Raw genomic sequence first — 13,727 nt, forward strand, 5'->3', positions numbered from 1 at the left:
GTACTCATCCATGTAGTGCGTGAATAGTATCAGGTTATTTTGTCATTTAACAATGGAGTCCTTCAAGCACTTAGATAATTATTTTGAAAGCTACATTTCTCTTATCATCACTACCTCCCCCAGGCTACTGTACACAACAGTTAATTATAAATGAACAGTCTGCCATCTACTGCACTGGAGTCATGTAAAGAGAAGTCTTAACGGTTTTTTGTTATGACATGAAGGTCAGTAATTATTAATGACAGAATTTTCATTTTTGGGCAAACTAAATACATTTTATAAAATATACATTTTTCTTTTTTCTTGTTGTAACAATTTTGATGTAACACAATGTAAGTTGCTATAAATAAAACAAATGACAATAATAATCATAACAGTGCTTCACCTCTTAACAGCCAGAATAACAAAGTAAATTTGTACACAATTATTGTTACACAAAATTTTACCATATTTACTCCCCAATATGAACAAAAGTGTTCATAGTAAATATGGGCATTTTGACCTTCCTGAGTTGAACATACAACCAATATTTACCACTAAATTTAACAAATGTCTCTCTTTGATTATGTTTATATGTTGCAGTAAATTCCGTCCTTTGCTCTGTTAGAATTATATCAAGATATTTACTTGAAAGAATGACCTGAACAAGAACATTGCTTTCTACACAATCCTGAGCAATGCCTTTTCTCATAAAACTGAATATTAGATGATTGGCTCCTCCCACATGAAGAGTACTGGTGTACTATGAACTCTCTCATGATCTTTCACGGATTGTAACTGAGTGAAACTCTTTCCACAGTGTGAGCACTTGTAAGGTTTTTCTTCAGTATGAATTCTCTGAGTCGCCAGATTAAATAAAGGTCCTCCCACAGTCTCACATCAGTATGGATAAGATTGTGCATTTTTTAAAGAATGCAGTGGTAAAAAAAAATTCTTTCCACAAAAAGAACAATTTTCAGCAGCATGAATTTAAAAGGTTTGTTCTTAAAGTCTGATGCCACAACAAATGTTTTATCACGCTGATTACAGCTTAACAACTCTCTAGTGAGAGCGCAGATGATTGTTAAGAACACTTTTGAACTTAAATCGCTTTCCACACTGAGTGCATGTAAACGGTTTTTCACCAGTGTGAATTCTCATGTGCTCATTAAAGTTTCCTTTGTGATTGAAACTCTTTCCACACTGAGGGCATATGAACATTTTCTCTCCAGTGTGAATTCTCATGTGTTCATTAAAGTGTCCCTTCTGAATGAAACTCTTTCCACACTGAGAGCATGTATAAGGCCTTTCTCCAGTGTGAGATCTCAGATGAAAATTTAAGCTTTCTTTGTGAATGAAACTCTTTCCACACTGAGTGCATGTAAACGGTTTTTCTCCAGTGTGAATTCTAATGTGCACATTTAGGTTTCCTTTGTTATTGAAACACTTTCCACACTGACTGCATGTGAACGGCTTTTCTCCATTGTGAATTCTCATATGCAAATTTAAGCTTTCTTTGTAAATGAAATTCTTTCCACACTGAGAGCATGTGAATGGCTTTTCTCCAGTGTGAACTCTCATGTGCACAGTTAAGCTTCTTTTGTGAAAGAATCTTTTTTCACAATGGGTGCATGTGAACAGCTTTTCTCCACTGTGAATTCTCATATGCACATTTAAATGACTTTTGTGAATGAAACTCTTTCCACACTGAGCACATGTGAACGGTCTTTCTCCAGTGTGAACTCTCATGTGCACATTTAAGTTTTTTTTATGCATGTAACTTTTTCCACACTCAGAGCAGGTAAAACAATCCTTGATTACAGTTTTTTGGGTGCATTTCTGTGTTAAATTTTTTTCAGTCTGTGAAATGATTGGGTTTCCATCTTCATTTAGGAAATAAGGTATTTGAAACTGATGCCATTTGTCTTCTTTCACTTCCCCATAAAAAGAAAGACAAACAAGAAAAATAAATAAAGGTGAACTTTAAAATCCAGTTTACTATCAAGTCTGGTAGTATCTTACTCTAAATAAATTTTTATACGTTATATTTCATCTTGAAGGTACTCATCAGTCATTAAAGAGAATGAGGCAAACACCAACCTATTTGTTCCTCTGTATCTTCATCTTTTATTCTGCAGGGTTCTTCCTCAAACTCCATCTTTACAATAGTATGTCAGTAGTTTCTCCTGCAGTAATTCCTCCTCGCTTCTTCACCTGTGGGAAGGTGGCAATATACTATAGCAATATACCCTTAGCATTTCTCATGAGTGGCTTTAGTGAAGGTGCTTCACTAGGGCGCATGAAAAGTATTCTTCATAACATTAAGGTTGAACCACTGTAGTCACATGAACTGTTTTAAATATGTCTTTAGTAGCTTTCTGTACATTGAAAATGTTAATTATCTTGCTGGATATGGACACCTCAATGAGACATCGGATTTCATCAAAAATATCTTAATTTGATTTCCGAAGATGAACGAAGGACTTACAGATGTGGAACAACATGAGGGTGAGTGATTAATGACAGAATGTTCATTTTTGGGAGGACTAACCCTTTAAGCTCCCTTCCTCAGCAGCCTAAATGCCGCCATTATGGGGTTACCAGAGCGCCACCTAGTGACTGTTGCCCAGAAAGTATCAGAGTGTCACCTCTTGGATTCTATTTGACTGTAGCCTATATCACTTCATATAAAGTGCATGAATCCTCTGACTTGGTGAATATAAGTACATTTTCAGGGATTTTTTTTGTGATCGACGTTAAATTATTTTATTAATTTTAAGTATAAAATTTGTCACCAGAACGTAAAAGTTTTGTGATTGATAATCACAAAAGGACCTATGACGTACAGTTTATTTTGTTTTGGGCAGATGCAGACAACTTGATTATTGTTCATGAGCCTAAATTCCAGCCACGCAAGAAAACATGCAATCTGAGTGAATACGTGAATAGAAAATAAAGTCGTGTTTCACTCTTGTACAGTTTCAATTCGTTAGGTTTATCAGAGTCAGATATATTTCAGTAGCCTCTGTGGCAGACTGTTTTTGATTCACTAAAATGAACCGGCTCTTAAGAGCAGGGGCGTAGCACCAAATTTTGGGCCCTGGGTACAAACCATCTTGCTGGGCCCCCGTACCAAATACTATAGTGATACCAATGGGTGGGGTATTGCATTTTTATCATAAAAACACTTAAAGGTGCCAAAGAATGCTTTTTCACAAGATGTAATATAAGTCTAAGGTGTCCCCTGAATGTGTCTGTGAAGTTTCAGCTTAAAATACCCCATAGATTTTTTTTAATAAATTTTTTTAACTGCCTATTTTGGGGCATCATTAACTATACACTGTTTTTTTCAGCGCGCCGCCCCTTTAAATCGCGTGCTCCCTGCCACACGAGCTCTCCACTATATTACAGCGCATTTACAAAGTTCACACAGCTAATATAACCCTCAAATGGATCTTTACAAGATGTTCGTCATGCATGCTGTGTGCATACATCGAATCATGTGAGTAAAGTATTTATTTTGATGTTTACATTTGATTCTCTATGAGTTTGAGGCTATGCTTTGTGGCTAACGGCTAATGCTACACTGTTGGAGAGATTTATAAAGAATGAAGTTGTGTTTATGCATTATACAGACTGCAAGTGTTTAAAAATGAAAATAGCGACAGCTCTTGTCTCCGTGAATACAGTAAGAAACGATGGTAACTTTAACCACATTTAACAGTACATTAGCAACATGCTAATGAAACATTTAGAAATACAATTTACAAATATCACTAAAAATATCATGTTATCATGTCAGTTATATCAGATGTTAATACTGCCTTTCCTTGTCTAACACTCGAACATGGGCTGGCATATATGCAAATATTGGGGGTGTACATATTAATGATCCCGACTGTTACGTAACAGTCGTATGTTGAGATCCGTGTGTTTTCCGGAAGTCTTTTAAACAAATGAGATTTACATAAGAAAGAGGAAGCAATGGGGTTTGAAACTCAATGTATGTCTTTTCCATGTACTGAACTCTTGTTATTCAACTATGCCAAGATACATTCAATTTTTGATTCTAGGGCACCTTTAAAATGCATACAAAATAAGCCACACTCTGATTAATATATTTTGTCTGAAACTGAAATATATGGCTTCAAATGGTTGCTAAAATATCCTTTATTGTCACAATACCTTTTTTAAAGTGTAGGCTAAGTACAAGTTAATTGCGGATTATTTGTCTGTTTAAAATAAATGCAGACTATAGAATCACAGGGTACACTAACCGCCAAACTAGACATTCAGTCTTTGAATTACGTTTTAAAATAAGTCATTTTCAATCATTAAGATGTGCATTAAACTGAGAACAATCCTGTACTTAATGTAAGAGCGTGCGCGAGCTAATGTGCATAACAATGCGGTAAAATAGGCGCTAACGATCTGTGTTTTCGCGGGTGTTAGATTTTGACAATGGAGGGAAATATACAGTGTTTTCATGTAAACTTCTGACTCTGGGGAGAACTGCAGCAGAAGAGGAGACAAGCTGCGCAGCTGCCTGGAGTGGCAGTGTGTTGAGCTCCCAGCTCCGCCTCCGTCTGCTTCTCACTCCCTGTTATTTACCCAGAAATATTGTTTGCTCGCTATGTAGGGTGTGATACTATAACGTATTGGTATATTATTCAAATAGAGTACGAACATAAATGTATGTTATTCTACCTGGAGTAGAATTTATGTTAAAACAATGTCAATGCTCGATGATGCATTTGGAGCTCACCTTTCTTTTCAAAAAACTGAGTGAGCAACTGCTTGCCAACTCCTCATTTGCCTTTCTCTCTTTAATCTTCTTTTCTTTTCGTTTTTGAGCCCCTGATTTTCCTTTCTTAAGGAAAGACATGACTCTTCCCCTGTCTTCCTAGTTCATATCACGGCTAACTCCAGCTCCTGTCTCATTAACTGATTCACCGCAGGTCCGCAGCAGAAGCACCTGACCTGCGGGTCGTACCATTTACATTGATTCGAGAGGGGTGGTGGGGCCCTGCACAGCATGAAAATGACTTTTGTTATACCAAACCAGTGCCTAACTACAAGTTTAGTTTTGCACAAGAACTTTTTTATTTGTACATAAATGCTATACAAATGTTAGTGTATGTAAATTCATGTATAGAAAACTGACTTCTAAGGGGCCCCCCCCCTGCCTCGGGCCCTGGGTACTCGGTACCCTTTACCCCCCCAGTCCGACGCCCCTGCTTAAGAGTCATTTGTTCAGGAATCGGACACTGGTCTAACTCAGTACATAATTAAATGATCAGATGTAGATTTCTTACAAAAAATGACTAAATAAATGTACTCACAGAGTCTGAAACAGCAACGCTCAGTTTTACAAACCCAAGATGGCTTCAACAAACGTAGGTGGTTGAAATAAAAACAAATGCCGCCACCTAGAGGAAGATCTGTTATATTAACTAATGTCATAATTTCATGAAGGGAAAAAATACATTAATATGATGCAGAAACGATTCAGTCATTTTTACTGGAACTTGAATGCTCCAGACTTTCATAATATAACATTATGACCTTCACTTTATGTTAATTTTTATATTCAAAACAATGTTATAGGAATCACTTTGTTTAAAAGAACAATTTGCTATTTAGAATGCTGAGATAAAACATCAAATACAATATTAAAACCCATTTGATGTACACAGGGATGCATACTCTTGATTTCAGTAGTCATTGAAATACTAAAATACTAATAAACCACAGTGTTGCCAGTAAGTTACTGGAAAAACCCTTATAAATGTCTTGACATTCATATTGATGGACAGTTATTATAGGTTTTCAGTGTCCGTTTTTTTTTTTTTTTTTTTTTTTTTTTAAACCATGTAATTAAGGTCTTCTTTTTTTTTTTTTATCTATATTGTCCATTTTAAAACAAGGTATTTTTTCAATGCACCTCCACAGACAGTACAGTTTTCATATCCAGTTTGTTTTTCTATTGTGTGTATTTGTGAAAAAAATTGAAAAAAAAAAAAACCCTGATTTTTATTTATTTTTGTTTAAAACTGATTTTTAATGCAGAGTTGATTCATTCCAATGCACAGCTACAATCGAAAGCCTTGAATAAAATTTGTTCATTAAGTCAATCAGTAAGTACAACATTTTGTTCTTTATAAGTTAATGTAACATAAATACACAAGATGCAATTGGATATGGATTATGACATTAATAATAATGCATCTGCCGTCGCCTCTTAACAGACAGTCTTTTTTTAAGTTGGCAATGCTTTTTCTTATGACTATTTCGTTTAGATTTCCCTCCAGTATGAACTCTCTCATGAGATTTCAAGGCACCTATCTGAGCGAAACACTTTCCACAGTGTGAGCACTTGTACGGTTTCTCTCCAGTATGAATTCTCTGGTGTTTTGTCAAGTCGCTGGACAAAGTAAAGGTCTTCCCACAGTCAGAGCACAAATAAGGTCTCACACCAGTATGAAAACGCTCATGCTGTTGTAAACTTTGCAGAAATGAAAAACATTTTCCACAAAAAGAACACATGTGGGGCTTCTCAGCAGAATGAACTCTAAGGTGTGATCTTAAGTATGATGCCGCAACAAATGTTTTATCACACTGATCACAGCTGAATGACTTCACCTCAGAGTGAATGCGCAAATGATTTTTGAGAATGCTTTTGGATGTGAAAATCTTTCGGCACTGAGTGCATGCAAACATATTTTCTTCAGTGTGAGATTTCATGTGCAGATTTAAGTTTCTTTTTTTTATGAAACTCTTTCCACACTCAGAGCAGGTGAAAGGTCCTTCTTCAGGGTGAAATCTCATGTGCACTTTTAATTTTGCGCTCATAGTGAAACTCTTTTCACACTTGGTGCACGAGAACAGATTTTCTCCAGTGTGAATTCTCATGTGCACATTTAAGCTTTTTTTATGCTTGAAACCCTTTCCACACTCAGAGCAGGAGAGAAGTATAACTTCAGTATGAAATCTCATGTGCACATTTAAGTGTCCTTCCAGAGTGAAACTCTTTTCACACTTAGTGCACGCAAACAGATTTTCTCCAGTGTGAGATTTAATGTGAAAATTAAAGTTTCTTTTATTTCTGAAACTCTTTCCACACTCAGAGCAGGTGAAAGGTCCTTCTTCAGTATGAGATCTCATGTGCATGTTTAAGTGTCCTTCCAGAGTGAAACTCTTTTCACACTTAGTGCATGAAAACAGATTTTCTCCAGTGTGAGATTTCATGTGCAGATTTAAGTTTGTTTTCCACATGAAACGCTTTCCACACTCAGAGCAGGTGAAAGGTCCTTTTTTAGTATGAGATTTGATGTGCACATTTAAGTCTTTTTTATTCGTGAAGCTATTTCCACACTCAGAGCAGGTGAAAGGTCCTTCTTCAGTGTGAGATTTCATGTGCAAATTCAAGTTTTTTTTATTTCTGAAACTCTTTCCACACTCAGAGCAGGTAAAAGGTCCTTCTTCAGGGTGAGATCTCATGTGCACATTTAAGTGTCCTCTCATAGTGAAACTCTTTTCACACTTGGTGCATGAGAACAGATTTTCTCCAGTGTGAATTCTCATGTGCACATTTAAATTTTTTTGACACATGAAAACATTTCCACACACAGAGCAGGCAAGTGGTCCTTTGAGTCCAGTTTTTTTTGTGCAATTCTCTTCAGTCTGTGAAATGGCAGCATTTCCATTTTCATTTTTGAAATGTTGAGGTTTTTGAAACTGGTGATGTTTGTCTTCATTCACTTGCATCAAATCTAAAATCAACATATTAAATTCCCAAAATTAAATTAAAGAAAGCCAAATGAGAACAAACAGAAATATAAGTGAGCTTGTATTTAACAAAAATCTACTTTACAACTCTACTAGTACAGCCTACTGTAATACAAGTCAACTAGTATCTAGTTTAAATTTGATATGTCAGTTTTCATCTTAATGTTCCTCATCAGTCATTAAAGAGAATGAAGGAAAAACCAACCTATTTGCTCCTCTGTATCTTCATCTTTTATTCTGCAGGGTTCTTCCTTAATCTCCGTTTTACAAGTCAGTAGTTTCTCCTGGAGTAATTCCTCCTGCTTGCTTCTTCTTCTCCTCCTGTGGGAAGATGGGAATATTCCCAAGCATTTAAACTCTCACAAACGGCTGTGGGAGCAGCTTTTCTATTAAAGTGCAGATGTAATGTGTAAGCAATGGCTCCACCATAACAAGAATAGCAATGTACAGTGAGACCTTTAAGATTATTTACAATTTGATTACGAATGTTTTTTTTTTTTTTTTTACAATTAATTCAAATGGAATTTCAAAAATATATTGATAGGAATATATTTTAGTAATCTATGAGTCTGCATTTGCATTGCGCATATATTTTGACATGCCATATTTTTGTCCTGGGCTAGTTATTACTGTTAATTGCAGTTTTGATAGTGAATACATTTATACGTTTGTCACTTCCAAAACTTTTGCACTGTGTAATTGGCCATTGTTCCCCTTAGAAGCATTCAATGGATTAGTAGCTATAGGGTAACGTACAGTGGGGCTAAAGACACCTTTGATTTTATTTTCCTCTAAAACACTTGACGGCACAAAGACTTGCCAAAGACTTTCCATTTGTTGACATGACGTGGTTAGATTTAGATGGTTAATATCATATATTTATTTGGGTGTCCACCATAGAGATACCATATTTATAATGAAACCATATCATTTTAATTATATCATATAATAAAATACAATTTAATGTTTCTAATGAAAATCTATGGTAAAATATTATGGAATCTTTGCTTTTTAAGATAATTTCGTTTCTGTATTTTTTAAAATATATTTTATATGAAAATTTTAATGGCAGTATGTTTATTGAACAAAAATGAATTCTTTTATTTATCAAAATAAACAGAAAATAGTACAAATTTGGCTAAAGTGATTGTTTTGATCAAGCATTAACATGGACATTATTTTAGCTAAAATTTGTAACAATACTGTGTGCCTTTTGCTGGTTTTCACCCCTGTGTCTGGTAAAAGGTCCCCCCCTCGCCACCTCATACATTTTTAAGATTTCTAAACAAAATAAACCACTTTTATGATTTATTTTCACACGAAATCTGTTACTCCTTAAATGTTCAATTCAAACTGATATATTTTGTCAAACGTTATTGGCGTAGTGAAAAGCAGTTTTTCTTAAGGTGTGCATTTAGCAAAGTTGTACCCTGTAACCTGGCGAGCGCGAAAGAGGGCTTCACAAACACTATTAAGCTTTCGCTCATCTCAGTTCGCGATCTCACAGCGTTCCATTAAAGTCAGTAAAGTTGTCTACACACACTACATAAAGAATCTCGTACTTACATCGTGTCTTCGTTTGTTAAGGAGAGGATTCACGAAAGCGAGCAGAACTCATGACTTGAACAAAAATTCCGGGGTTTTACGCGACTGGTGACTGGATTCTTAACTTAAACGCCTCTGATTCAGGGTTGCCAGGTTTTCACAACAAAACCCGACCAATTGCTTGTCAAAACTAGCCCAATGGCAATTTAAGGGGGTCCCAGGTGAAAAAAAGTATATTTCTAAAATATACTTAAAGTGCTCTATTTTCGTGCACTAATTTTGTACCTAATATACTAAAAATTCTTCTTTAGTACTTCTTAAGATAATCTTTAGAACATCTAAGTGTACTCAACTGTGCTATTTTGAGACACCATGAAATATGAACTAATATGGGCTTTTAATATACTATCTCTATATTTAAAAAAATATATTTAGATACTACTTATAGTACATTTGAACCTATAGTGCTACAAGTGTTAACTAAATATATTTTTAAATACACAGAAACTTTAAGTAGCCTACAGTATAGAAGTGTACTTTTTTTTTTCCACCTGGGGTCCCACGTTTTTGGCGGGGCTCCCCTGGTAAAATTCGCATTCCAGGGACTAAGTATTACGTTATTGTGGGTCGATTCAACCCGCGGACATGAAAAACATCCCGCGGGAATTCCGCGGACTTGGCAACACTGCTCTGATTGGCCAATGCGTTGAGAGCAACAAACATATCTGTGATTGGCTACACTTCTCACCGCTGCAAAAACACGCTGAAAGTAGGAACACTTATTTTCTCCAGAGTGCAAACTCAAAAATGCAATAGAGTTTGACAAATCTGTTTCACTAGTAATATTATATTATTACAGTATCATCTGTGGGTGTTCTTGCTTTCAGAGTGCTTATATTTAAATTTGACTTTGTGATGTATTTAATTTTTTTAACAAAATATATTTGTGATCAAACATTAATCTGCGGACCCCCGGTTGAAGACCCTTGCTTTAGACAATTTGTGATTTCAATCCTGCTGTGACAATTTATGCCATTTAAAACACTTTTTAATCATGTAGGATTATTACACCTGTATATGAAGGTATGTTATTTCAGAGAATACACTGAATGTTTGCACTTTTAAAAATTTATTTGTCACATCACAAGATCATTGAAATTAAACATGCAAGTAAAAAAGTTATTAAAACAAACAGTGAGCAGTCAACACCTAAAATAAACACTTGCAATGCATGAAATGCATGAATTTACCATGCATACAAATTCAGGGTTTTTGGTTTAAAGCAAAAGTACATTTGCCAAAATGCATTCATCTGCCAAAAAAAAATCTGCCAAATGCATTCATTTAAATGTACTTTTGCTTTAAAATAAAAACCCTGAATTTGTATGCATGGTAAATATAAGTCTACACAATATTACATACTTTAGATGTAAATTCACAACTCTGGAAAAGGATGGTGTCCATATTTACATCTGTAAATGACAGAAAAATGAACATGAACAGCAACATCTTGCATTCATTTTCACATGCTGTGAGAAGAAACGGGTTTAAGTGCAAAAGACGTCACATTAAGACTACAGATCTCAATGCATCAGCTTTCAGCATATAGACTTACAAAATTAATCTTTTAACAGGTTAGTTCTCCCAAAAATTAATTACTCACCCTCATGTTGTTCCACATGTGTAAGACTTTCATTCATCTTCAGGACACAAATTAAGATATTTTTGATGAAATCCGATGGTTCAGTGAGGCCTGCATTGCCAGCAAGAAAATTAACAGTTTCAAATGCCCAGAAAGTTACTAAAGACATATTTAAAACAGTTCATGTGACTACAGTGGTTCAACCTTAATGTTATGAAGCGGCGAGAATACTTTTTGTGCGCCAAAAAAAACAAAATAATGACTTTATTCAACAATATCTAGTGATGGGGGATTTCAAAACACTGCTTCATGAAGGTTCAAAGCTTTACGAATCTTTTGTTTTGAATCAGTGGTTCAGAGCCAAAGTCATGTGAACCATTGAAATTTCGAAACGTTTAGAAACAGTACCTTCATTTTTTTGTTTCAAAGGTCTTACATGTGTGGAATGACATGATGGTGATTAATGACAGAATTTTCATTTTTGGGTGAACTAACCCTTTAAAGATGGAGATGCCTTAGCCTGAAGATGCTTTCGATTGACAAATGGGATGAAAAGCTTTCACAGTAACTTTAAAGTGAAGGACCTAAGCATGAACTTTGCTCAGTGACAACTTTGGGCAACGCTTTCGCAAATGAGTCAGTAGTTTACTTGAGTGTGTGAAGCTCCTCTCACATGAAACGCACTGGTATGGCTTCTCTCCCGTGTGCAATCTCTCATGCGCTCTCAGGTGTCCAGACTGAATGAAACCCTTTCCACAATGCGTGCACGTGTACGGCTTCTCTCCAGTATGAATCCTTTGGTGTCGTCTCAAGGAGTCGGCCGTATTAAAAGAATTTCCGCACTCAGAGCACTTGTGAGGTCTTCCACCGATATGCATCTTCTGGTGCTCGTTGAAATACTCCAGCTGTGAAAAACTCTTCCCGCAAAAAGAACATAAGTGAGGCTTCTGGTTTGCGTGCATCTTCAGGTGTCTTTTCAGTAGTTTGGCCAAAATAAACTTCTTATCACACAGATCGCAGCCGAACGAGCTCACTCCAGAGTGACGGCGAAGATGGTTTTTGAGGATGTTTGTTGATGTGAAACTGCGTCCGCACTGAGAGCATGTGAAGGGTCTTTCTCCAGAGTGAACTCGCAGGTGTCTGTTAAGGTTTGCTTTTTGCGTGAAGCTCTTTCCACACTGAATGCATGTAAATGGTCTCTCTCCGGTGTGGATTCGTATGTGTTTATTAAGGTCTCCTTTATGCGGGAAGCTCTTTCCGCACTGCGGGCAGATGAAATAATTTTTGCCTCCTGATTTGTCTCCAGTTGTGAAGTGATGCTGATGGTGTTTCTCCTCCAACTCATTCTGTTCCATAAGGTCTAAAATGAAGATACAAAATTGTTAAAAATCTATTTAAGAGGAACAATTGTGAAATGTAAACAATTAAATAAAGATTTACCAATTCAAGGTTAAATTTAGTGGCAGGAAGGCCATTAAAATGAATTTTTATTATATATTTTTAATCATTATATAATTTCATAATGTATATATTCACAAAAACTCTAGAAACTGTCAAATAATAATAATGTATACAATTCTTCTTATTATTAATTATTAATATTAGTAATAAAAATATAGCACAATAACATATAATGGCAGGAAGGCATTGAAATGTTTAATTTTATGTTACATTTCTGATATTATATAAGTATATAATATATAATTTAATAGTACAAAATGTATTTATTTACAAAACAACCTGGAAAAACTGTCAAATTATATAATAATACCATTATATACAATTCTTATTATTAATTATTAATATTAACTGTCAAAATTATATAATAATAAAATTTATAATAATATTTAATGGTATGAAGGCCATTAAAATATTTAATTTTACGTTATATAATAATAATAATCATTATTATTATCATTAATATTTGGGTTTAAATAATATAGGCTAACAGTATAACAATGTTAGATATTAATAATAATGTTATGCAAATAATGTTATATTATACTGCTGAATAATAAGAATTATAAAATATTTATATATTTGACAGTTTCAAGAATTTCTGTACCAACAGCCACTAAATCTGCTTTTGTGACCTTAATATTCCTCAGCAGTCACTGATGAAGAATAAATAATAGACACCAACATGTTTGCTCCTCAGATTCTTCTTTTTTAATTCTGAAGGGTTCTGAATCGCTCATGTTTTCATTCTCCTCTTTAATAAACTCCATCTTTACAGCAGTATGTCGTGCAGAACTCAGCTGAAGTTAATTCCTCATGTTTGAACGCGTCTTCCTCACATGTAGGAAGAATGTGAATGTTCTCCAGCAGTCTGTCTTAAACGCGCCATAAAAGCCCCTGCTATGCTTCTCCCCATCCACACTTTGCTGACATGCTGTCGGAAATGAGTCCGCCGTGGAACTCGCAAACGGAATTCGGAACGCGACGTGTTTGAAAAGATTCTAAAGACCATATCTATCTATGCTAAAGACCGTTTACGTTCGACGCCGAAGATTCGAAGCCATAAGCACGTGATCTATGACGTTCGACGCTTTTGTCAGCTGAAAACCACGCGATTGTTTCAGAACTAGTCTTCCACTGGCACTGATGGTAAACATAAAGTAGAAATATAAACTAAAAAAAGATCTGCTGCATTTTGTTTTTAAATAGTTTATTTGCAAATTGGTTGAGTTATAGGGCTGTTTTTAGTAAGAGTGCCATTTGTACACAGTTAAAGGGTTAGTTCACCCAAAAATGAAAATTCTGTCATTTATTA

At 35.2% G+C, this 13,727-nt stretch overlaps 2 protein-coding genes across 6 annotated transcripts; both read right to left on the reverse strand.

Moving 5' to 3' along the window:
- Window positions 1-6,019: 6,019 nt before the first annotated feature.
- LOC125252634 (gastrula zinc finger protein XlCGF57.1-like) lies at window positions 6,020-11,028 on the reverse strand. 4 transcript variants are annotated; one of them, XM_048166087.1, is made up of 3 exons: window positions 10,735-11,028; window positions 7,973-8,088; window positions 6,020-7,751 (listed from the first exon to the last, which is right to left on the reverse strand). In XM_048166087.1, exon 3 carries the CDS (start codon window positions 7,744-7,746, stop codon window positions 6,193-6,195), a length of 1,554 nt encoding a protein of 517 aa, XP_048022044.1. In that variant the 5' UTR covers window positions 7,747-7,751; window positions 7,973-8,088; window positions 10,735-11,028; the 3' UTR covers window positions 6,020-6,192. The 4 variants fall into 4 exon arrangements, with proteins under 4 accessions (XP_048022044.1, XP_048022041.1, XP_048022045.1 ...); XM_048166084.1 differs by lacking the exon at window positions 10,735-11,028 and adding an exon at window positions 9,334-9,490; XM_048166088.1 differs by lacking the exon at window positions 10,735-11,028 and adding an exon at window positions 9,334-9,462 and having other exon boundaries at window positions 7,973-8,153.
- LOC125252647 (gastrula zinc finger protein XlCGF7.1-like) lies at window positions 10,425-13,727 on the reverse strand. Of its 2 annotated transcripts, XM_048166117.1 has the most exons (4): window positions 13,098-13,727; window positions 11,450-12,314; window positions 10,976-11,065; window positions 10,425-10,784 (listed from the first exon to the last, which is right to left on the reverse strand). In XM_048166117.1, the coding sequence occupies exons 1-2, from the start codon at window positions 13,180-13,182 to the stop codon at window positions 11,539-11,541; spliced, it is 861 nt and encodes a 286-aa protein (XP_048022074.1). In that variant the 5' UTR covers window positions 13,183-13,727; the 3' UTR covers window positions 10,425-10,784; window positions 10,976-11,065; window positions 11,450-11,538. The 2 variants fall into 2 exon arrangements, with proteins under 2 accessions (XP_048022074.1, XP_048022073.1); XM_048166116.1 differs by having other exon boundaries at window positions 10,425-11,065.

The sequence above is a fragment of the Megalobrama amblycephala genome, linkage group LG18, assembly GCF_018812025.1.
Source record: "Megalobrama amblycephala isolate DHTTF-2021 linkage group LG18, ASM1881202v1, whole genome shotgun sequence".
In the NCBI taxonomy this organism is placed as follows: domain Eukaryota; kingdom Metazoa; phylum Chordata; class Actinopteri; order Cypriniformes; family Xenocyprididae; genus Megalobrama; species Megalobrama amblycephala.